Source organism: Hypomesus transpacificus, chromosome 3, assembly GCF_021917145.1.
Source record: "Hypomesus transpacificus isolate Combined female chromosome 3, fHypTra1, whole genome shotgun sequence".
Lineage (NCBI taxonomy): Eukaryota > Metazoa > Chordata > Actinopteri > Osmeriformes > Osmeridae > Hypomesus > Hypomesus transpacificus.
Window position 1 is genome coordinate 364,595 of NC_061062.1, and position 24,882 is coordinate 389,476.

At 47.6% G+C, this 24,882-nt stretch overlaps 1 protein-coding gene across 3 annotated transcripts; it reads left to right on the top strand.

Annotated features, from left to right (window-relative positions):
• On the top strand, positions 1–24,801 carry fsip1 (fibrous sheath interacting protein 1). Of its 3 annotated transcripts, none has more exons than XM_047018428.1 (10): positions 1–408; positions 539–602; positions 909–1,075; positions 1,573–1,651; positions 1,739–1,834; positions 2,354–2,544; positions 2,657–2,773; positions 5,039–5,200; positions 15,700–15,843; positions 23,713–24,801. In XM_047018428.1, the coding sequence occupies exons 1-10, from the start codon at positions 235–237 to the stop codon at positions 23,959–23,961; spliced, it is 1,443 nt and encodes a 480-aa protein (XP_046874384.1). In that variant the 5' UTR covers positions 1–234; the 3' UTR covers positions 23,962–24,801. The 3 variants fall into 3 exon arrangements, with proteins under 3 accessions (XP_046874384.1, XP_046874385.1, XP_046874386.1); XM_047018429.1 differs by having other exon boundaries at positions 921–1,075; XM_047018430.1 differs by lacking the exon at positions 5,039–5,200.
• The last annotated feature ends 81 nt before the right edge of the window (positions 24,802–24,882 follow it).

Below are 24,882 nucleotides of genomic sequence, written 5' to 3' on the forward strand. Positions count from 1 at the left end.
CAAGTCAGCCGCCTGCAGCCGGCTGCGGCGCCGCATGAAGTCGGGTCATGTCGAACGCACATTCTCTGTAGTTACTTAGTTTTCACTTCCTGCCATCAATCCGAATTTCATGCGTCATCAGAATCACGTGACTTCAAGCTGGCTTCCCCTTAGCAATCGCGTCCTTGGATACCACTATTGCCACAGAAAGTGGTAGTTAGCTAAATTAACGGTTTTGTGTATGATATTACACAGATGGACATCACAAAAGGAAATTTAGATGACATCTCCCGTCCTGCATCAAGTGAACGCTCTCGCCCAGGTAGCCGTGTATCCAGTGTGTCATTATCTGAAGTTGTAAGAGTTTGTCCGCGCAGCCCGATGTCCCTTGTTGTTCTGAGCAGCGATAGCCCAGATGCTAGTATTGAGGTAAAAGTACAGCTCCTTCGGTTTAGCGTTTTGATGAATTGGTTGCTAGTCTACTAATGCTATGTAAAGAATAGCACAAACGTTGTTACATAACTCATCCCAATCTGTCAAATGTTCCCGATATCATCAGGACCGTAGCACCAGTTCAGATGAAAACGAAAACTTTCATGTTGGAAGTAATTCCTTTGAAAAAGGTAACTGCCTTTTAGTATCATCTAGCCTATTTAATGATATGAAACATTTCATTTACATTTCTCCTGAAGAAACAATTTTGTTCCAATTACATCCAAATACATATCAGATTATAGCATATAACAATGACTATTTGCCACAATAACCACACAAATGTAAAGTGCAAATAAACCACCATGAAAACCAGGGGACAAGATCTCTCTTTATTCAGAACACAGATGTTTGTGAACGTTTGTCTGCTCTCCTTCCTAACTACTTCCTCTGGGTGTTGCAGCACTTTTTAAATTCTATTTCTTCTCTTTCCTGAGATTCCTCCACAGACATGTTTGAGGATGAGCGTGAAGACCTGGAGATCCAAAAGGCCATCTCTAAAATGAAAAGACTTGACAAAGTCTTGGCCTTGAGGATTTCTAATGAGAAACGAGTCAAGCGCAGGAGTGAAGAGCTCCATCACACCCTGTGGCAAGAACTGCAGGTGAGACAACATGGAGCCAGGGCAGCACCAGGGCAGCACCAGGGCAGCACTAGGGCAGCACTAGGGATGCACTAGGGCAGCACCAGGGCAGCACCAGGGCAGCACTAGGGCAGCACCAGGGCAGCACCAGGGCAGCACCAGGGCAGCACTAGGGCTGCACCAGGGCAGCACTAGGGCAGCACTAGGGCAGCACCAGGGCAGCACTAGGGCAGCACCAGGGCAGCACTAGGGCAGCACCAGGGCAGCACCAGGGCAGCACCAGGGCAGAACAGGGGTGGATAGAACATGGTGCTAGGGCAACACTAGGGAAACACTAGCAACAGGGGTGGATAGAACATAGTGCTAGGGCAGCACTAGGGCAACACTAGCAACAGGGGTGGATTGAACATGGAGCTAGGGCCCTAGCATTAGAGGTGAGAGAACCATGGTGCTAGGGCAGTACAAGCAGCAGGCCTTTTAGAGTAGATGACATGTCCCATCCTTCTGTTCTGCAGCAGATAAAGCCCATACGATCTTCTGAAAGTGCAGATGAAGCCCAAAACACACGGATGTTTTTGTCCCTGACTCCTACCCATGGTAGGTTGATTTTTCAGAGACGTGTACAAATACAACAGTTCCACAAACTGGCTGCAGGTCTACAGTAACATTCTCACACCCAACCAGGTCATGAATCCACAGAGAAAGATCACTTTGTTCCTGTGTTTGGGACACAAGTACCCGAACAAAACTATGAGGATGCCACCACACACATGGAAGGAAGTAAGGATAAATTTAACTAATGTCAGAGAACAGGATGTTGATTTACTTGACAACTTGACAGTTTTGATGTCACACGGTTTGTTTTTGCATTGTACACTAGATGGCGGTATAGTTCAGAGTAACAACATCTCAGTCCTTTTACTGATATAAGTAATATAAGTGGACAATACCACAAAGAAAGCAACTAATGCTGGATCTTAAAAAGTCTAATTATAGCGATATTTGGTCAGTAAACATGTCTGATTGGCACACTGTTTTTTACTTGCTTCACGCCTGAATTTATGTGTGATCATAATCAGATCAATGAGGTTTATAAGTTGAATAAATGTACAATGGTTATCAATGGCGATAAAAAATGTTTTAACCGAAGCTGTTAATGCTAATTGAACTAAGTTGGATTCAGTTGAACTGGAAGGCTAATTCTAAGTTGCATACATGTATGAGATGAGGCTGGGTTGTGTGGACCTGTCACAGTCCTAGAATGCCTCACCTCCAACACTTCCCTCACCTCCCACACAGGTGAGGAGGAGGGCAGCAACACGCGGTCACCTGAAGGGGGTGAGGAGGAGGGCAGCAACACGCGGTCACCTGGAGGGGGTGAGGAGGAGGGCAGCAACACGCGGTCACCTGGAGGGGGTGAGGAGGAGGGAAGTGTGTTTGGAGTTCTCAGGAGCAACAAGAAACAAGACTTTGTGAAGAAAAACATTAAGGTATGTCAGAGTTCACGCAAGGCCAGCGTCTGGGTATGTGATATGACTTGGACGAGACTCGCGGCTGTTTGTTTTCCCACTGGGAAACGAAGATTGATCTCCTTGTCTACAGTTGGTGAGCAGTGCAGGAGCCCTGGTTGCCATGACGCAGCAGGAGAAGACTCGCCTGGCAGAGCTTCTCAAGGACATCCAGGAAGAGGAGGAGGGTGCTGGGCCAGCAGCCTGGGAGGTGGACTCACACCCCATACACCACACACCACCCACCACACACTCCACACACTCCACACACACCACACACACCACACACTCCACACACCACACACACCACACACACACCACCTGAGGAGGGTCTATAACTGTACTACATGTAAAGGTTCTATAACCTACATACTGTCTGCAGCTCTGGACTGTTCAGATGTTTTCATGTTGATGAAGCAGATGTGAAAAGAGAGACATCTCTGGAAGATCTCACACCTGCCCTCCTTCTGTTTGATGCTGGAGCTTTGTGCTAAAGGTCAATTCTTATCTAGGTCACTTCCATGTTTCCAGCCTGCATGTGAGAAATTCTCCTTATGAAATAGCAGTCCAGATGCATTTCTGCTCCTTTGAAGGTTCAAGAGGTGAGAGTGTGCCTCCCGGAGCAGGCCGTGTTTCACTGTCCACAGACTCTGGGGACATCAGGTGTGCCCGCTCTGCCCCTCATCAGCATGCTGCCCTGGCACGTCCTTCCCAGGACTCAGTCTGGTGCTGTATTCATGGGTGCTTCTTTAGCTTTAACCCGTTAATTAGTAGCGTCACATATATGTGATCGTTCGAAAGCGGGCCCCACAGAGTACCGTCACACGTGTGTGATTCTGAACATTCCAACAGACTATTTTCCGATAGACAAAAACTATATGACAAACGCTATAGTATGGGTTCAAAATTTACAATTAGGAGGGTGCTAGGTAACGGAAGCTAACTAAAGCTAGCTAACTTTCGTTTTGAAAAAATAACTCACTCTGGTGGAAGCGTCGGTAATATTTAGAACTCACTCATCTAAAGGTTAAGAACAACGCTGCAGTAAATGGCACGGCTATCAGACCAAGAGAGGAGCAGATGCCTGGTTTTCTTGATGGGTCAGACGAAGACTTCCTGTTATTGTGAGGCGTGCTGCTATGAATGGCCATTTACCAGGGAACACATTTGTCACTTGGACTCAGACAGCAGAGGTCCAGGTCTGTAATCGTGTTGGTGTGTAAGGATCCAGACAGGGAACTTGGCAGACTCCGTCAGGACTCCTAATCAACCCCAGACCTCTGATCTGTGTCCTTCTCCCGGCTCCTGATACACTTCACTGATGCTTCTGTCTCCATGGCTAACAAGCTACCAGCATGTTCTGGTTACCTGGGTGGGATACTCATCCAGGACACAGACACAGGGCCCTGGAAATGCTGGGTCTTCACCAACAGATGCAAGAGATGGTTGTCTCCTACATCAGGTTACAGCTGGAGTCTACAGTAGGGCGGAACATGCTGGTGCTCTAACCTGGTTTTCTCTGGCTCACCCTTATTCTGAACTTGATCTCATATCCTTTCATGGACAGTATTTAAAGCAATTTATTTCAGAAAGCCTTTGAAAAGGCACCAAGAGATGCATTAGCAGACATGGGAATCAGTCAGCTGGATTCTGAAGTCTGGTTCTAAATACAGTGACAAAGTTAGTCCAACTTCAAATGAATAGTTTCGCATAATCAAAACACCATATAAAACAGCTGGAGTAAGCCCTGGACCTGGCTTCAGGTCCTGGGTGTGTGTGCTAGTTCACAAGTCACAGGGTGTACTGTGTGAGCATGTCCAGGTTTCCCTCCTCACCATCACTGGGAGCTGACATGACAGCTAAGGCTTGGCTCAGACCTGCTGAGACTGAGCTTAGCACCAGGGCTGCTGTTCAGCTCTTACATCATCCTCTACCCAGCCCAGATGAGCTCACCCTGCCCATTCCCAGCCTTCATCATGATATAATCTGGGCCTGATGGGGAAGCCTCCCCCTCGCTGCTTCATTATGATGTCATCTGGGCCCGATGGGACAGCCCCCCCCTTTGGGCCTGATGGGACAGCCCCCTCCTTTGGGCCTGATGGGACAGCCCCCCCCCTCTGGGCCCGATGGGACAGCCCCCCCCTCTGGACCCGATGGGACAGCCCCCCCCTCTGGACCCGATAGGACAGCCCCCCCCTCACCCCACGGTGAGGCAGAAGCGATTGTTAAATATTTTCCGTTAAGGGAATTCTTGGCACGCTCCTTCGGAACACAGTGATCAGCAGTGTGTGTGTTTCCAGAGGAAATACAGAATGCCAACTGGTCAGGTTTGGACTGTCCCTCCATATGAGTTTTGTTTGCCAAAGTGAATAAGATATATTCCAATGTAACAGGTGCAGGCAACTTCCACTTAGTGCTGTTCATATTCAGAGGAGGCATCCAGTGCTGAACCAGAGCTGTGGCTGTGTGTCCCCAGGGAGAAGGGTGGGTGCTGAGGGTTCCATGTGGCCAGGGCTACACCCCAGAACCAGCCCTGCTAGACCAGCTACTTCACCTCGACGCCAGGCTCCAGCTCCTCCTTCCTGTCGAGGGTTTTCTGTCTGTGAGAAGCCCCTATCCTGAGCACAACCTGCCCCAGGTAGGACTAAACAGCCCCACTGTCTGGAGCTCTGGGTTCACTAATGTGCCATTACCTTCTGAGAGCAGCATCTAGCACTGCAGTAAGTCAAGGGCGTTGTAGCTCATTCCAAGGTCAACACAGTGGGTAGTCAGCTGCAGCGTCTTGTAAACTGGTTTGTTTATAGGGCTCCAGGAGCCCACACCCTCCCAAATTAACATTCTGGATTGGGTGAGATTCTGCCATAACACTGGAACTACAAGTCGACTCAATCTTTCCACAAGATCCATGCTTGAAGTAGCATAGTTTCCTCTTGTTAAATCATAACATCAGCAAATTGGGTAGGCCCAATTTGGTAGGCCTATTAAAGTTAAGGCTGAACTAGTGCTTCTGTCTGTCGGCCTAAAGGCCGTATCAAACCTTCACTTGATCTGCTTTGTAATGGAAGTCTTAAGCGATGGGACATGTCCGCTATTACATCTGTGCATATTTACCCTGGGTCTGGTCCTAGACATGAGCTCACTGCAGATATCTCCCAGCCTTATCGCTCCATTTACACCAGATGGCATTCTGGTCAGACATCTCATCTGCCCAGGCTGTCACTGGAGAAGATGTTTTTGAAATCACTCGGCCTTCTAGGATGACGTTTCGCACACCCTGGGTACTGTTTCCTTCTTTCACTTACTGAGTCACAACATGGAAAACATGTGGCCCCCGAATCTCATTCTTGGAACAACAAGTTGGTTCAACATCCTTAGACTGTATAGTACTTATAGTGTTGGACGACGCATCGTTTCTTTATGGGATTTGATCTCTCTCTCCTTTCTCCTTCTCTTTCCCGGTCTGTCTCTCTTCTCAACTCAATTTAATATGTTTTGTTGGCACTTCTGGTTGGCATTCTTAGTTGAGAGGTGAGAGGAGAGGAAAGGAGAGAGCAGGGAGAGGTGAGAGGTGAAGAGAGGTGAAAGCAGAAAGAGGTGAGAAGAGAAGAGAGGTGAGAGGAGGGAGAGGTGAGAGGTGAAGAGAGGTGAAAGCAGAAAGAGGTGAGAAGAGAAGAGAGGAGAGGTGAGAGGAGGGAGAGGTGAGAGGTGAAGAGAGGTGAAAGCAGAAAGAGGTGAGAAGAGAAGAGAGGTGAGGTGAGAGCAGGGAGAGAGGAGAGGTGAGGAGAGGTGAGAGCAGAAAGAGGTGAGAAGAGAGGTGAGAGGAGGGAGAGGTGAGAGCAGGGAGAGGTGAGAGGAGAGGTGAGAGCAGGAAGAGGTGAGAGCAGGGAGAAGTGAGAGGAGAGAGCAGGGAGAGGTGAGAGGAGGTGAGAATAATGGGGTTAAAGTTAGAGTAATGAGATTAATGATGCCTGACCAGACCCATGATGACATGGCAGCCGGTGCAGGGGTCCGGTGCAGGGGGCCGGTGCAGGGGGCCGCCCTGGTTTAACTGTTTGGTCAAACTGAAGAACCTGTCCGTGCCATGGTAGCTGTTTATCAAGATAAAAAAGGTCACTTCCAACCTGCCTAAATCATATTCTACAGTTAAAGTTAGACAGCACTCTCAGTAAATCACTGAGAGTGGTCGTTTATTCAGCTTCAAAAGCGGCAAATCCAAGCGTGGTCGTAAAACTAAATATGCTTTTGTTTTGTGGTTGCCTTTCTTCTCTGCTGTGTCTTCCACCAGTCTCCTGATTGAAACCGTTTGGGAGTTTTGGAGCAACCTGCTCACATGCCACAGCATGAACACTCACATGAACACAGCATGAACACACACATGAACACAGCATGAACACACACATGAACATAGCATGAACACACAGCATGAACACACACGTGAACACAGCATGAACACACACGTGAACACAGCATGAACACACACGTGAACACAGCATGAACACACGTGAACACAGCATGAACACACACATGAACACAGCATGAACACACACGTGAACACAGCATGAACACACACGTGAACACAGCATGAACACACACGTGAACACAGCACAAACACACACGTGAACACAGCATGAACACACACATAAACACACACAGCACGAACAAAGGTTCTTAATAACCAGGAGCTCCAGTAGGATGAAGCGTCATGTCTCTTCCCTGTGTCTGACATGTTTCTTAATTAGCACGATAACCTTAAACGTCAAATACACCCACTGATTGCTGCTGGAATCATCTTTCTTTAGACACATCACATCAGCGGGCTGTTACATTTGATGTTTTATTGCATTACTCCTCTATGAATCCTCCCCACATCATGGGATCAAAGCTGGATGAGTCTGAATGCTTGACTCTCCATGCACCAGCAGCCAAAACCGGGGATTTATTTTCCCAAGAAAATATGAGCATCCAACTTCAGCAAACTCAGATTCATGTAGTTTGTTTCTACAGGAGGACTTCTACTGGGGTCTGAACTCATAACGTAGTGTGTTTCTACAGGAGGACTTCTACTGGGGTCTGAACTCATGCCATTAGTGTTGTACCAGTAGACCAGCCAAGCCTTTTTGTTGCCACAGGGCAGCCTCCCATCAGAGGCAGCCTCCCATCAGAGGCAGCCTCCCAGAAGAGGCTGCCTCCCAGCAGAGGCAGCCTCCCATCAGAGGCAGCCTCCCAGCAGAGGCAGCCTCCCAGCAGAGGCAGCCTCCCAGCAGAGGCAGCCTCCCAGCAGAGGCAGCCTCCCAGCAGAGGCAGCCTCCCAGCAGAGGCAGGGCTGTAATGACAGGGCAGGCAGGATGGAGGGATGCCAACTCTAGAAACAACCTCTCTCATTTGGAGGCATTAGTGCATACAGCAGAGCAGCTGAAGCTGAACCACAAGGATACATACGTTCTGATTGGAGGACTGAAGATGGCGTGGGGGTTGTCCTCTGCATCCTGCTTCCTAAAGACACAAGACCCCCTGCTTCCTAGAGACACAAGACCTCCTGCTTCCTAGAGACACAAGACCTCCTGCTTCCTAGAGACACAAGACCTCCTGCTTCCTAGAGACACAAGACCTCCTGCTTCCTAGAGACACAAGACCTCCTGCTTCCTAGAAACACAAGACTTCCTGCTTTCTAGAGACACAAGACCTCTTGCTTCCTAGAGACACAAGACCTCCTGCTTCCTAGAGACACAAGACCTCCTGCTTCCTAGAGACACAAGACTTCCTGCTTCCTAGAGACACAAGACCTCTTGCTTCCTAGAGACACAAGACCTCCTGCTTCCTAGAGACACAAGACCTCCTGCTTCCTAGAAACAGGCGGTAGAAGGAAGAGCTGATGTAATGGAACGTATCGTTATTTTTTCCAACAGTATCTGATTGAACACCATCCTTCATTCAATCAGGCTTTAATCTGGGAATATATTTACCTGGTAACTTCTGGTAACTCTGTGACGGCTGTTCGTGTGATGGCTGGTTGGATATTTTGGATGCAAAGCAGTGACTTCCCTCAACCTCTTTATGTGGTAACCAGTTTGACTGGATGGTGAGTCATAGACCAAGGAGGCCGCACCCTTCTGACCAGCGCAGTTTGTCCTCCACATGGCTTCTGCACTGAGGCCGCCGCACTGAGGCCGCCGCACTGAGGCCGCCGCAATGAGACAGGCGCTCTGAGACAGGCGCACTGAGACAGGCGCACTGCAAACACAGCTTGGTGTATCGTTTCAATTTGAACAATGTATTTGAAGAAAATGTTCCCCCACAAGACATTTTTACACTATTTACTTCAACTCTGTATAACAAGGACTAGGCTACACAAAACTAGATGGTTGCCGATGTGACAGTTGTGACAATACACTGGCATTAAGCAGGATCACATTATGTAGGCCCTTTCTTTGTACTCTGAGACCTTTGTTCTGTACTTTTTATGAGAAACATTGTGTGCCTTGGCTTCAGTATGACCAGAATAGAGTAGGCCTAGGCTAATTGTCATGGTAGAATCAGGCCAGTGGAATTTTCAACAAATCAGCTTGATTTCCTCTCATCTTTTGCCATTGGAAAGATAAGCGTAGCATTTATAGCCTGGATATTAAAGGAATACATTTCTTATTGAAATATTAAAAAAACACAACAAGAAAGCCTGTTCCTGGGTAACTGCTCTAGTATCCAGTCCAGCATACATTGTTGGTAAATCAGATTTGAACTGTTGAGCACAAGCTCTTGCTGGCTGCGGAGATGGTAGGAACACCTGTTCGGGATGATATAAATGCATCATCCAGTTACAGACTATAGCCTATATTTCGTCCACAGGAGAATGTAGACGTCATTGTCATTTAGTGGGACACATTCCCATTCAGAAACAGAGTAAAACAACTACACTCCACACCCTTTCAGCCCTGTAATCTCAAACTTTATTGTCTCTTTATGAACTATTTTCCCATTGGTGTTTTCCCTTAGAAGCTGTGGTGTTTACAGCTTTGGTTAAGAATTATTATTCAGACATGAAAACTGGTGTTATATAGTGGACCGTAGGATACACAACATGGCAGCTGTATTCATCACACATGGTGAGCCATTCACCTTGAAGTTGGAAAATGGGTTTTTGTGAGAAGCTGCTCATCTCCTCTAACTTTGACAAATAATATTATTGAAGTAGCAATTACTTCAGCAGTGGGACAGGAAATGACATCATTCCCCTGCAGTCCTGTGTACGTGTGTGGATGGATAACTTGGCACTCTGCACACCATCACCAACACAGCATCTTCCACAGTCTGTCTCTTAAATTAAAGATATAAAGTCTCTGTAGAAGATCAGCTGAAATGTAAGTCAGATATTGTGCTTGACAACATTAGTGTTGCTAAAACAGCTTTCAAGGCAGAGTGCAAAAAAAAAAACAGACTTGGGTCAGTAGTTGTTTGGTCCAGATGCTTTGGATAGACTTGAAAGCATTGAATATATTCCTTACAATGCCTCTTCTAAGTTATATCTGTGTGTCATTGTTTGGGCAGTGTTCTCTGCTCCTGATACTGGGGACTGAGGTATAGATAGAGGCTGGTGATACTGGGGACTGAGGTACAGAGGGAGGCTGGTGATACTGGGGACTGAGGTACAGAGGGAGGCTGGTGATACTGGGGACTGAGGTACAGAGGGAGGCTGGTGATACTGGGGACTGAGGTACAGAGGGAGGCTGGTGATACTGGGGACTGAGGTACAGAGGGAGGCTGGTGATACTGGGGACTGAGGTACAGAGGGAGGCTGGTGGTACTGGGGACTGAGGTACAGAGGGAGGCTGGTGATACTGGGGACTGAGGTACAGAGGGAGGCTGGTGATACTGGGGACTGAGGTACAGAGGGAGGCTGGTGATACTGGTCTCCAGAGCTGCTTCAACTGGAGCAGGATCAACCGGTCAATCGAGGTTAGTTTGGGAATATTTAAAGAACATTGAGGGTTGGAGAGGACATCCCACTCATCTTTCAACAGAGTTTACCGACAGAAGTTTTCAAAGCCACAACCACATGCACATCATCTAAAGGGTTTAGCTTGACCCTTCCTCGTTAAATGTCACACCTGTAAAGCTAAATTGGAAATATACAGCAATCAATAGATTTAGTCCAGTACTCTATCCAACATGCTTTGTGAGCTTTCCTCCCTCTCCCCCTCCCCCAGTGCTCCTGAGTCCTCTCAGCTTGCTGGATCCTGGCTGCCTCAGCGCTTGTTGAGAGGCATGTGGACTGCGTTGGCAAGTCGCCTGGATCCACGTAGCACAGCCCTGAGAGGGAGACAGCCCTGAGAGAGAGAGACACACAGCCCTGAGAGAGAGACACAGCCCTGAGAGAGAGACAGACACAGCCCTGAGAGAAAGAGAGACAGCCCTGAGAGAGAGACAATCCTGAGAGAGACACAGCCCTGAGAGAGAGACAGCCCTGAGAGAGAGAGAGAGACACACAGCCCTGAGAGAGAGAGAGAGACACACAGCCCCGAGAGAGAGAGAGAGAGAGACAGCCCTGAGAAAGAGACAACCCTGAGAGACAGCCCTGAGAGAGAGAGACAGAGAGAGAGAGACACACACAGCCCTGAGAGAGAGAGAGAGAGATAGACAGCCCTGAGAGAGAGAGACAGCCCTGAGAGAGAGAGGGATACACAGCCCTGAAAGAGAGAGACACACACAACCTTGAGAGAGACAGCCCTGAGAGAGAGACAGCCCTTAGAGAGAGAGGGATACACAGCCCTGAAAGAGAGAGACACAGTCCTGAAAGAGAGAGACACAGCACTGAAAGAGAGAGGTAGACAGCCCTGAAAGAGAGAGAGACAGCCCTGAAAGAGAGAGACATCCCTGAAAGAGAGAGAGACACAGCTCTGAGAGAGAGAGACACACACGCACAGCCCTGACAGAGAGAGAGACAGACAGACAGGACCACACAGGGCTAACAGGGCTGTGGCCCACAGCCCTCTGTTCTGGTCCATGCTGCTTCCTGCAGTGTCAGGAAATACCCGTCTTGTTTGGCAGGCACCCTACAATTCCCAGTAACAGCAATTTTGTGTAGTCACTTTTTGTCAGTCATGACTTGCATGGAAAAACAACAAGCTGAGAGATCATAAGTGCAACCGTGACCTAATTAGTTGTGTTGTTATTGCTGCCGTCTGTGAGATGGATCTGCTACCAGTAGGGATGCAGCTGTGACGCTGGCAGGAGGAGGACAGACCTTGCTGGAGCAACTTCCCCTCAGGGCTCGCCTCAGTGGTGCCCTCTAGCTGCAGACCCTCTAACCCCTCCTAACACTGCAGACCCTCTAACCTCTCCTCACACTGCAGACCCTCTAACCTCTCCTCACACTGCGGACCCTCTAACCTCTCCTAACACTGCAGACCCTCTAACCTCTCCTCACACTGCAGACCCTCTAACCTCTCCTCACACTGCAGACCCTCTAACCTCTCCTAACACTGCAGACCCTCTAACCTCTCCTCACACTGCGGACCCTCTAACCTCTCCTCACATTGCGGACCCTCTAACCTCTCCTCACACTGCAGACCCTCTAACCTCTCCTCACACTGCAGACCCTCTAACCTCTCCTCACACTGCAGACCCTCTAACCTCTCCTAACACTGCAGACCCTCTAACCTCTCCTCACACTGCGGACCCTCTAACCTCTCCTCACACTGCAGACCCTCTAACCTCTCCTCACACTGCGGACCACAACCTGGGTCCAGAGTGAAGCTGTTGTAGCACAGAGCCTGGTGATGCTGGGCCAGATGGGAGTGTGGATTTCTTCAGAAGCACGTTCACGTTAATCAGTTCACCTGAGCAGCGATGCCTGGCTCAGCGTGTTAAAGGACATCAGGTGTGTCCTTCAGCCTGTTGGAAGCCGGGCTAATACACCACACTTTGTCATCACCGTCTTCAAGGTCACCCTGTTGATTACACCTGACACGTTGGATTATCCAGGTCATGTTTACTAACCCAGTTCTGTTAGAGCCAAACTCAGAAACAGTACCAGACGTGGATACTGGACATGACAGAGAGAATAGAAATGACAGAATTAGTAAATATATTATCTGCTGCAATACAGTATATCCTCATTCACACACAAATGACCATGTACATTTACCTTACATTTAGTCATTTAACAGACGCTCTTATCCAGAGCGACTTACAGTAAGTACAGGGACATTCCCCCCGAGGCAAGTAGGGTGAAGTGCCTTGCCCAAGGACACAACGTCATGTGGCACGGCGGGGAATCAATCCAGCAACCTTCTGATTACTAGCCCGACTCCCTCACCGCTCAGCCATCTGACTCCCTCAGTTGTAAAAAAAAATTACTTTTGTTGTGTTTATTGTTTATTATTAAACATTGTTTAATTGTAACTTGTTTAACTACATGCTCTTATGGTTCTTCCCTTTGGCACTTATTTTGGTTGTTCACAATATGTGCTTCATGTTTTGGCTACTTGCAATGTTTTTTTGGGCCATCTTGTTGTTATTATCAGTGACGTATGCACTTTGTAAAGGTCTCTCTTGGAAGTCACTTTGTATAAAAGTGTCTGCTTAATGAATAAATTTAAATGTAATGGCCAAGTTGAAGTTGAGTTTGATTTCCCTGATTGGAAGTGGATCAAGTGCTGCAACAATAATGATCTTCGGAGTTAGCTGCTTGATGGGGTTTGTATTGACTGGGAGCTGACAAGAGCAGGTTTCTGATATCTTAATGTACACAATATTACCAATATGATTATTTCCATGTTAACTATCATCTTATTTGACATTATTCCCTTAGAAGAAAAACAAAGGCTTGATTATTTTGGCTTCCCCAAACTATCTGACCTAGATATCAGTAAGTATTCAGCAGCAAGTCAAGTGGCGTCTGAGTTGAGAGCCAGCGACTAGCTTCTGGCCGACCTTCAGAAAGCCCAGCCAGAGTCTGCTGGTGGAAGGGCATGCCTTGTGATCTCCAGGGGTCCAGGGCAGGCTGCAATAACAGCCTGTCCAACAGCTATAAACAGGCTGTCTAGAGAGAGAGGATGTATCTGTTATCTATTAAGGTCAAGGAAAAAACGTCTGTTGTTTTACAAGTGATGAATAAGTATATACTGTAAGTGAGATTTACTTTCCCTGCTTGTAGGAACATAACATCAGTCGATATGTTTCAGATCCTTAGTGTCCTCATTTCAACAAACCACTTAATCTAGATGAAATGTCTGCCAATTGCATTAACTCAGTTGAACTTGTGGTGTAAGGCTGCACGCCTGCTGTTGCAATGATCATACTGGGCTGTCAGCCCTGGATACATGGTAGGAAGTGGCCGTCCGATGACATACACTTGTGTGAGAGGAATGAGGGCAAAAAGGAGAATAAAGTGCTGTTTAAAGTCCCTCTCCCTCCAGAACTACGGCCATGTAAGTACATTGGCTATGAATTTCTCATTAAAATGAGGAATGCTGAACTGATTTGCTGTGTGTATGTTAATAGATGTTGCTGTAATCGGACAAGTGTTTTAAAAGAAAGTTGTCCATATAGCTGTGGCAGAGTAATTCAAAATAATCACCTCCATTATCTCCAAAATAAGTCTAGGCTATATATTGTATTTCTGTTCCAGACTACAGTTCTTGTAATTCTTTAAAGTAAAGCAAAATAAGCCATCTTTTCCAAACAAAATAAACGGTCTCCGCCAGTGATCTTTTTTAGAAGCTGTACTTAGTGGTGAGAGATGGGCAGGAAACGACACAAGACTTCTGGTTTTGCCTCGTTCAGTACGATGGGCTCATCACTAATGCATGACAGCAGCCTGGTCCAACCTGGGCCTGGGCCAACCTGGTCCAGCTTATGTAGTCAGTGAAATTGTCTGAAGGTCTCTAATAATGTCCATCTTTTAAGGCCTCAGATAGTCACCCGATAGACAAGCCCACACAGGCTCTCTCATTCTGGGGGTGGAAGGCTTGCAGCCACACTGGCTTGCTGTATCCATGCATCTTAACTCAGTGTAGACGGATCAGGAACACCCTGCCAGGGTTTCGGTTAGAGGAAAGGAGAGTGGACAGATCCTCCACAAGCCAATAAGACCATGGATCCCATGGACCCTTATCATAGTCAGAGCTCAGCTCGGAATAAAGTGATAATAATAAACAGAATAATCGTAAACGTGTCATAACAGATTAAGGAACTTCATAACCCAATACATAATAATCTTCTTCAATCCCCATTTTCCTATAACCTACCATTTGCCAGACAGTGAGTCTCACTTAACATGTCGCAGTTTTATGAATTATCCATCAATGTAGCAGTATGAGTTGACCCATAGGAGAGCCTTCTTACCAAGGGAGAGGGAGACGTCCTCAACACACAGCTGGCTGGTTTGTCACCAAAACAGCCGTGTGACAGCAACAACCTCCCACTGCCACATCACTGCTGCTGTGCTGCGGCTGTGCTGTCCTCTCAGACTGTATTTATAGAGGCCAGTTTACGACCTGAGCCCAGGTTTTGGTCACTTTCCCTTATTTGTGTAATCCTTTTTCCAACTTTATTTTTACATTTCCAATGTTAGAACAATGTCCCTTGTCCTGGTACTACTACATGACGCTGTCTGGTACTACTATATGACGCTGTCTGGTACTACTATATGACGCTGTCTGGTACTACTATATGACACTGTCTGGTACTACTATATGACACTGTCTGGTACTACTATATGATGCAGCCAGGACGCAGCGTCTGAGGGATAGGCATCCTGCAGCCAGGACGCAGCGTCCCGACGCCCCCTTTTCCTGACCTATTTTCATGGTTTACTTTGGACGAGTCGTGCTGTACTGAGAGCCCCCTCACTTGCACGTGGACTCTATAAAGATGTCCTTCCTGTTGGACCCCAGGAGGTGCTGTGGGCTCTCAGCTCTTCTGAGGCCTTTCTCCATCTCTCATGCTTCACTACACTTTTAATTTGACAGCTTTAATGTGTTATCGTTATGGCACATGACTGATCATTTGTTAAACACTTCTCTCTGATTCTCTGTGAGGGGACTCCTCCCTTTGTGGCAGCCTTGATGCGGCTGACCAGAGTGACATCTGTCAGACTTGACCTCTAGCTGTGAGAATGATGGCTGTGTTGTGTTGTAGGTGCAGCAGGCTAGCTGGGAGAGCAGGGGGTCCCGGCCCGGAGACAAGGTCCTGCAGGACAGCAGGGAGAGCAGAGACCAGGAGAGGCGCCTTGAACAGATCCAGCAGCAGCTGGAGAACCTGGGCCAGGGCCAGGAGCGGACTGTGAGTTCAAAGCTGCTACACACACACACACTCTTACACTCACATACACACTCTCTCACACACAGACCCACTCACACACACGGGCATAACCATAGTCTTGACTCATTCTTAAACACTCATTCTCACAAACTGACACAAGGAAGGCATATGCATTCATCATACAGAATACTTACAGCAACTCACATGGACTCTTATGCGCTCTCTACACACACACATACCAACCATACAAAGTACCTCATTCTTGTCACTGTAGTAAATATAACACTGAAAACAATCAAGCACTTAAACACTAAACTGCTGCCCTGTAATAAAGTTTGGTCCAATGACTTAAGGTAACAATTACTTTGTGATTGCTGTGGAACATTTAAGGTTCTCTCAACGTCGTTTAACAACCTTAATTAAACGTCCTGGACAAACTCCACATACTTCATTTGGGACCTTGTTAACTCTGTTGATGGCCTTCGTTCAAGGAGTTTAACGGGTCCTTGTCGTTCTTCCCTCCCATTATATTTCCAGATCTTCTGGAAACCTGTGAACCTGGGTTACGAAAATGTTTCCTTAAAGCCCTGTCGCTTATCACGATCATGTCTCTGAGACAAAGGCTGATTTGATTTCTTCATCTGCTGTAATTTATTGTGCAGCAAAAAAAGCATAAGAGCACCAAGTCATGTATCTGTGTCACTGTACGACCTCACACAATACCCTTCTGGGCTTCATGGCATCATCTTTATCTTTAAATGTGCGTTTTAACAAATGTTTAGTGACAAAGCTTAACAGTCTTGATCCCAATTTAGTCTTTTAAAGATTGACGTAAGGGATTGCCATGGTGACACAGCTGGATGTATGCATGAACAGAATCAGGTTCCAGGCTCCCATGGAACACTGAGGTGATTAAACCACCACACCCCACATAAAGACAGCCATGAAGCTGAGGCCTATTCTTGGGCTTGTTAGTGAGAAACAAAACACGATTTAAGTTCGTTAATGAAGGCTAGATGACTGAACATCAAAACCACCACCCTTAATAATTGGTGTTGCAGGGTAATTAGGTTGAGACAACTTCTGGTGTTGCAGCCTTAAAATAGACTCTGGGACATTCTGAGTAGACATTCCAGTGTGAGGCTCTTACTAGCAGACTGAGCAGTTTTAAACAGGATGAAACTGCTTTAGCTTGTTGGTGTTCCCAAGTGACGCTCATGCACAAGAGACATTCCATTCTGAAATGTAATTCTTTATTTTTTTTGAATAGTTGAAAAGGATGGAAAAACGATCCTCTTGCCACATCAGCCCTAACTGCTGTAAACTAGCTGGAATAGCAGGAGGCTTCTAACGCTGTGAGGCAGAGAGCTTGTCTACCTCCAGGCCTGTTTAGTCTGACTCCCTGGAATGCAACAATTTGGGGAGCAGGGACATGTTAAAAGGCTTAGTAAAGCTAAACTGTATATGTTTAGGTCATAGATTTATGACTGAAAACCCCCTGCTGCTCCTCGCAGTGATGGATGTCCTGGTGGATCACTGACTGCTTGTATAATATCTCTTATTTAATCAGTCATATTAAGTGATGCAGATGCACTTATTCTGACATTCCCAACGCTTTGTTCACCTCATTTAGATTTGTCCCTGACCCTGACCTTGTCTGCGTCTCTACCACTTCCTGCTTCCTGTTCCCCTGAAAGACCTCTCCTCCAGCTGCACACCGTTTGAGAGCCTGTGTGTTGATAACACCTCATGGTGTGTGGGTACAGGAGAGAGCCTGTGTGTTGATAACACCTCATGGTGTGTGGGTACAGGAGAGAGCCTGTGTGTTCATAACACCTCATGGTGTGTGGGTACAGGAGAGAGCCTGTGTGTTGATAACACCTCATGGTGTGTGGGTACAGGAGAGAGCCTGTGTGTTGATAACACCTCATGGTGTGTGGGTACAGGAGAGAGCCTGTGTGTTGATAACACCTCATGGTGTGTGGGTACAGGAGAGAGCCTGTGTGTTCATAACACCTCATGGTGTGTGGGTACAGGAGAGAGCCTGTGTGTTGATAACACCTCATGGTGTGTGGGTACAGGAGAGAGCCTGTGTGTTGATAACACCTCATGGTGTGTGGGTACAGGAGAGAGCCTGTGTGTTCATAACACCTCATGGTGTGTGGGTACAGGAGAGAGCCTGTGTGTTCATAACACCTCATGGTGTGTGGGTACAGGAGAGAGCCTGTGTGTTCATAACACCTCATGGTGTGTGGGTACAGGAGAGAGCCTGTGTGTTGATAACACCTCATTGTGTGTGGGTACAGGAGAGAGCCTGTGTGTTGATAACACCTCATGGTGTGTGGGTACAGGAGAGAGCCTGTGTGTTGATAACACCTCATGGTGTGTGGGTACAGCAGAGAGCCTGTGTGTTCATAACACCTCATGGTGTGTGGGTACAGGAGAGAGCCTGTGTGTTGATAACACCTCATGGTGTGTGGGTGCAGGAGAGAGCCGGGTAAACACAGACACGTTGTCTTATTCTCATTGTCTGACCTCCCCTGGCTTTATTCCACATATTTAAAACAGAGATTAGATCTATTCAAAAGGGAGGACCTTATAGGAGCTCAGACAGTCTGTTTGGTACTTGGGATTCCCATCAGCACACAGCCTGACCTCTCAAACCTTCTGTTGGCGCTCTGCCTTCATCAACAGGAGGAGCTGAGCATTTTAGCACTCCAACATCATCAGTCGTGTCTGTCTCACTGGGCTGAGTTTCAGAAACTCAGCCTAGTGCCACCACACCTTGTTATACCAGCCTCTTCACTGTCCATGAGTTCCTTCTGCACAGTCTGACTGAAGAGGCCTGCCATGTACTCACGAGGAACATGTCTGTTCAGAGCAGGTAGAGCTAGGCTGAGAGGAAATATAACACAACATCTTCTTCTTCATCTCCTGCATATTTCTCTGGGCCCCATGTTGGGACTGTACTAAATCTGTTATGTTCAGTATTCAGGTTTTCCTCGCACACAAGCCCCTCTGTTCTGCCAGCCTGCTTTTGTAACACTGTTCCCCGCTGGCCTGTCCAGGAAGCTCCATCCTGGAGGGAGGGCCGGGGGAATGTGGTGCCGGGTACCTCAGATGGCTTTAATAAAGAGCCCTGCTTGGGCCGTGTGGGGAGACAGGGAGGGAGGGAGCTACACCTCCTGGAATCTTTCCCCGGCTGGATGAGGGCAGGAGGACGGCTATGGGGCTGCTGCTAAGGAGTGGGGTCTAGATTTTATACTGGAGAAGTCTAACTACTTTGCAGTAGCTTGTTTACTTTTCTGACACTACAGACTTTAGTGGGACTAACTCAGCCTGGTGAACTAGCCTGCTAACTCAGCCTGGGTAACTAGCCTGCTAACTCAGCCTGGGGAACTAGCCTGCTACCTCAGCCTGGTGAACTAGCCTGCTGACTCAGTCTGGGGAACTAGCCTGCTAACTCAGTCTGGTGAACTAGTCTGCTAACTCAGCCTGGTGAACTAGCCTGCTAACTCAGCCTGGTGAACTAGCCTGCTAACTCAGTCTGGGTAACTAGCGTGCTAACTCAGCCGGGGGAACTAGCCTGCTAACTCAGCCTGGGTAACTAGCGTGCTAACTCAGCCGGGGGAACTAGCCTGCTAACTCAGCCTGGGGAACTAGTCTGCTAACTCAGTCTGGGGAACTAGCCTGCTAACTCAGCCGGGAGAACAGTGATCCCTCTGTGAGGTCATCTAGGCTGAGGGGTGTGTGGGCATGCACTTTTTAGTGTGTTTCTAATGGGTGTGACGGGATGTTTTGGCAGATGTTGATGGATCTCCAAAGATATCAGGTCACAGATATCCTTCTCGGGAAGGAATTCCTCCTCCTCCACCAGAGGACCTGCTTCCTGGAGCCTGAAACCCTGAACTAGGTCAGGTGATGTTGATGTGTGTGGGAAATGAGAGTCTTCATTCGCAAGTGTGATAAATGGCATTGCTGATATGAAACTGAAAGTGTATAGCTAGATCAGGATGCCGTGGCCTTGTGGCTCCAGTGAAAGTCTCAGTCTGCATCAGGATCTATGGATTTGCCATCTCTGCCTCATATTTCACATGTTCTTGACGAGGCTGTCGAGGCCAGGTAGCCGACCACAAGGTGCTCTATTTCCTTTTGCTGGGAGTCTGCTTGTAAGCATGCTTCCCACTGGACTCAGACTGCTGGTCTGATAACCCAGCTCTACCCTAACACCCGGTCTGATAACCCAGCTCTGCTCCAACACCCGGTCTGATAACCCAGCTCTGCTCCAACACCCGGTCTGATAACCCAGCTCTGCTCCAACACCCGGTCTGATAACCCAGCTCTGCTCCAATACCCGGTCTGATAACCCAGCTCTGCTCCAACACCCGGTCTGATAAGCCAGCTCTGCTCCAACACCCGTTCTGATAACCCAGCTCTGCTCCAATACCCGGTCTGATAACCCAGCTCTGCTCTATCAGTGTCTAGCCAAGCTGAACTGCCTGGTTCCTGTTTCAGTGGTTACCTTTATAAGAGGGTACAGTCTGCAAACATGCCAGCTCTTTGAAACAATTCACCTCTCATTTCCTTTGGATGGCTTTCCTGTCAACACAGCACTTTCCTCTGTGTTTGCTGGCAGCTGTAACTGGAGTGAGGCCCAGGCATGGCTCAGGAGAACAGGCTGTGCAGAGCTTACTGTCCAGTGACAGACAGGGGAACACACACCAGACTCCCCAAGCCTCACCCCCCTGTCCTCCAACCTCCCCACCTTCCTATTTTCTCTCTGTATTGACATGGGACTGGTTAAAGTCACCGATGGTCATTAATATAGAATGCAGTGGCGTAACTATAGGGAGTGCAAGGAGTGCAGCTGCACTAGGGCCCGTGGCGAAAGGAGATCTCACCGTTAAAGTGAGACAACTTGACCGGGCCCCTTGAGGCAATCTGACCGGGCCCCTTGCACCGCTGTAAAACCGTAAGTTGAAGATCCCATATGATCCAGTGTTATCAATTCGCAAACATTTCTCAATTATGGTGTCAGTTATTCAGAATTATGAGCTATCACCTGCCCAATAAACATTTTAAAAACAGTCAGTGTTAACAACAGCAAATAATTAATTTTTCCTCATTGGCCTTTTGCTGAATGAAACAAATGTCGTTTTTATTAAGTAATATTGCCCTCGAAAAATAGCAAGGATGTCTGGGTAATATTGTTGTCAAAGATTCCCGCCCACCCACACACGATTGTTCCCATCCAGTTGTTGGAATACCACAGACAGTTGTTGTTGGGATACTACAGTTGTGTTGCATTAGCGTTTTGAAGCGAATTAGGCTACCCCATGCCATGCCCTTTAACATAAAAGTGGCTCCAGAAAGCGGCAGGAACGAAAAGAGCAATTTGTAAGTGGGGCAAAGCTGTCAAAACTATCCTCATTTGGATTGTGGCGAAGCGTGTTGAAGAGGACGCTACGTCTGACCCCCAGCTCGGCAACAGCAATGAGTGTGAAACTCAGCCACCAGGGTAGGCTAATAATTACATAACGTTTACTGTCTGGTGTATGCAGTTGACATGGCTATTAAACGTCATAAAAATGCACATATAGGCCTAGGCTACCAGGCAGCGGCCAGGTTAGATATAGTAAACTATGTGCAGGATGTAGTCGGAAAATAGCTGAAGCTAGATAGACTAAATGTAAACTAGCATATTTAACGAACATAAAATCAAATATTCACCATCGAAGTGACAGTTTTTTTTTACTAGTACCCAGATAGCACACATGACAGATCGAAACGTCATTCATAACGTCGGATAAGCCTTGGTAAATGATCAGATTTTCTTCTCATCTCTGTGCTCTATTTCAAATGTCGCAGATACGTCGGCTCATGACTGACTGTTCCATTATACTCATTCCGTGTTGTAGCAAGCATAATCTAGAGCCAGAGACTCGCGAGTCAGAGCCGTTCACTTTTGAAAACCGTAATCTATCTTCACATAGAAGGAGCAGTCGTTACCCTTAATTGTACATCATGAGTAGCCTAAATTTCCTTGCGCATCGCTAAACTGAAAACTCAATAATTTCGCCTGACGATAGGTCGGTAAGGGGCCCGTTGGTGAGATCTGCACTCGGGCCCGCCAAGTCCTTGTTACGCCGCTGATAGAATGTCCATGGGGGCACGTTTTTAAAATCCTAATTTATGAACGCTCTAAGCCCTCACATGCCTGTAATAGTTCTGTATTGTTTAATGGTGGTGGTGTCAGGTTGCAGAACAGCTCATTTAGAGTTGCTCACACTGCCATCCTGTCTCTGAATCACCAACCAGACGGTTGGTTAGGTATGGAAGGTCAAGTATGTCTAATGCCCTCACAGTTCTTATCAGCACACATCCAGAGCACTGGCCCTTCTCAGGCCCCTGGAGGCAGGCTCTCTGGAGGCAGGCTCCTGGAGGCAGCATCTGGAGGCAGGCTCCTGGAGGCAGGCTCCTGGAGGCAGGCTCCTGGAGGCAGGCTCCTGGATGCAGCATCTGGAGGCAGGCTCCTGGAGGCCGGCTCCTGGAGGCAGCATCTGGAGGCAGGGTCTGGAGGCAGCATCTGGAGGCAGGGTCTGGAGGCAGGCTCTCTGGAGGCAGGCTCCTGGAGGCAGGCTCCTGGAGGCAGGCTCCTGGAGGCAGGCTCCTGGAAGCAGGCTCCTGGAGGCATGGTCTGGAGGCATGGTCTGGAGGCAGGCTCTCTGGAGGCAGGCTACTGGAGGCAGGCTCCTGGAGGCAGGCTCCTGGAGGCAGCATCTGGAGGGAGGGTCTGGAGGCAGGGTCTGGAGGGAGGGTCTGGAGGGATGGGGTAGACTCAGTTCAATGTCACCCGAGGATCTTTAACCTCTGACCTGTCAGTGGGGACAGAACGACCCAGGTTGTCCCAGGAGCTCTAGGTGAGTAGTATACTAGCACACCACCTCATCATGACCTGAAGCCTGCCGTCTAGAAGCCTTCTGCAGGGTTAGAGTAGGACATCTGACAGGTACTACGTCATAGTGTCAGAGGGTGGTCAGAAAGAGAGAAGGCTGATGATTGAGAAGCTGTAATGGTTTTGGCCGAGGTGGCCCCGAAGAGATGTGTTTGTGTTGGACTTCCCTGTGGGGTGGATGAACACACGTGTGTCTCTCTACACGAGACCTGGAACCACCACTACTAAAGTAGAGGTCACCGGAGGTCAGAGATGAATGGTGCTTGGGTTATTAAGATAGAGAAATATATTTGTGGAGTTTATTCAAAATGAGAAAGGGTTAAGGTTATTGTCTGGTATATCTCTCAGTTATAGACATTTGAAATCTGTCATCCTGGTAACCTATATTTCTCCAAGATGATTTGTCTCCTTGAACTCCTGCATTCCCATAAGGCTCTGGGAAAACTCTGACTTATCTGCTTGAAAACAACTTGGTGTCCAACTGGAAGTTTTATATGCAACTGGAAGTGTTTCTGCCCGTGCTGTCCAGCTCAGCACAGGGGACTTCTGGATGTGCAGTTAATCATCCTGAAATACCTACGCAATCACAGGTCAGCAGGGGAAGCAGCGCTTCATGTGGAGTTATTGGAACCAAGTCTCTCTGAAATGTGTCTGCAGGGGGAGGTTGTGTCGAGTAGGATCCACAGACAGTAGCAGGTTTCATTGATACTGGGCTTTTAAAGATGTTTAGTCTTTACTGGTGAAACCAGAAGAATCCGTATAATATCGAAAGCATCAGTTCATGGGAATCCATCCTGTTATGATCATGACACACTGGCCTGCTCTGGATGAAAGCACCAGATAAATGCCATATTATGTGCCATAACAATATAATAGAGGAATAACATCCAGTCCATGACTTCACCTGGTGATTGTGTGTGTGTGTGTGTGCGCAGAGTGAGCCCCCAGGCCTGGTGGAGGAGCAGCTGAGGACCCTGCTGGAGGAGTGTGTGCAGGCCCAGAGCAGGAGCTGTACACTGGGGAGTGGCTGCAGGACAGGAGACACCACCCCGGGGGATTCCTCCAATGCTGACCGTCTGCTGGGCAGCCAGACCCAGCTCTCTGACACGCTGCTGTCACAGCTTCTCAGAGATGCCTACACCACCAGCTTCAGTCAGCTGGAGTCCGGGACCACCACCAGCTAGCAACCAGTCCACAACCAGTCCCCAGATAGACCACCACATGCCCCCAGACAGACCATCACATGTCCCCAGACAGACCACCACATGTCCCCAGACAGACCATCACGTCCCCAGACAGACCATCACATGTCCCCAGACAGACCATCACATGTCCCAAGATAGACCATCACATGTCCCAAGATAGACCATCACATGTCCCCAGATAGACCACTACATGTCCCCAGACAGACCATCAAGCGACGGATTACCTGGAGGTGTCACACTGTCAAAGACAAAGATCCCCAGTCTACCTGAGCAGTTAATAGTTTTAAGTTTGATTTTGGTTTCAAGGTTTTTACATTTGTACATTGTACATTGTTGTTACTACTGGGATGAGTGGATGATGGAAAAACACATGAATCATTTGATTAATCAAAACAAACTCAATAATTTCCAGTTATGCTATACTGCAATTTTTTTTTAATTCTTATGTCTGTTTTTATGTATTTGCACCCTTAGTACCAATAGACATTAGATAAATGTAATGTAACATGTAAACATCCCTCATAACCTCAATTCTAACAGTTGAGGAAGAACCCCATTGTTTTCATTAACATCAGGTTTTAAAACTTTTAAAAGTTAAAAAAATGAAAGTTTCTAAAGGTAGAAAAAATATGTTTGAAAAAAACTTTTACTTTGAAAAAAAATTACGTTTTTATTTTATCTATGCATCATTGATGAGTACTTGATGAGGACTCAAATGTACTCTATTGTGCTCTTATTTAATGAACTCTGTTTTAGGCTTCTCTTTTCTCATTTTCCCTCTACTCCTGTCTCCTTTCTCTCCTCTCTTCATTGTGTGTAAAATAAAATTACAAAAAGGAAAAGGGTTCTGAAAATATTTACGTTATGGATGAGACAGAGGGAGTTACCGATGTCTACATG

Bases quoted from the DNA above. Each gene is read 5' to 3' on its own strand.
- fsip1 (XM_047018428.1), top strand. From the start codon at position 235: ATGGACATCACAAAAGGAAATTTAGATGACATCTCCCGTCCTGCATCA. The intron at 1,835-2,353 runs GTAAGGATAAAT...CCTCCCACACAG, and splicing joins CACCACACACATGGAAGGAA to GTGAGGAGGAGGGCAGCAAC. The intron at 5,201-15,699 runs GTAGGACTAAAC...GTTGTGTTGTAG, and splicing joins CTGAGCACAACCTGCCCCAG to GTGCAGCAGGCTAGCTGGGA.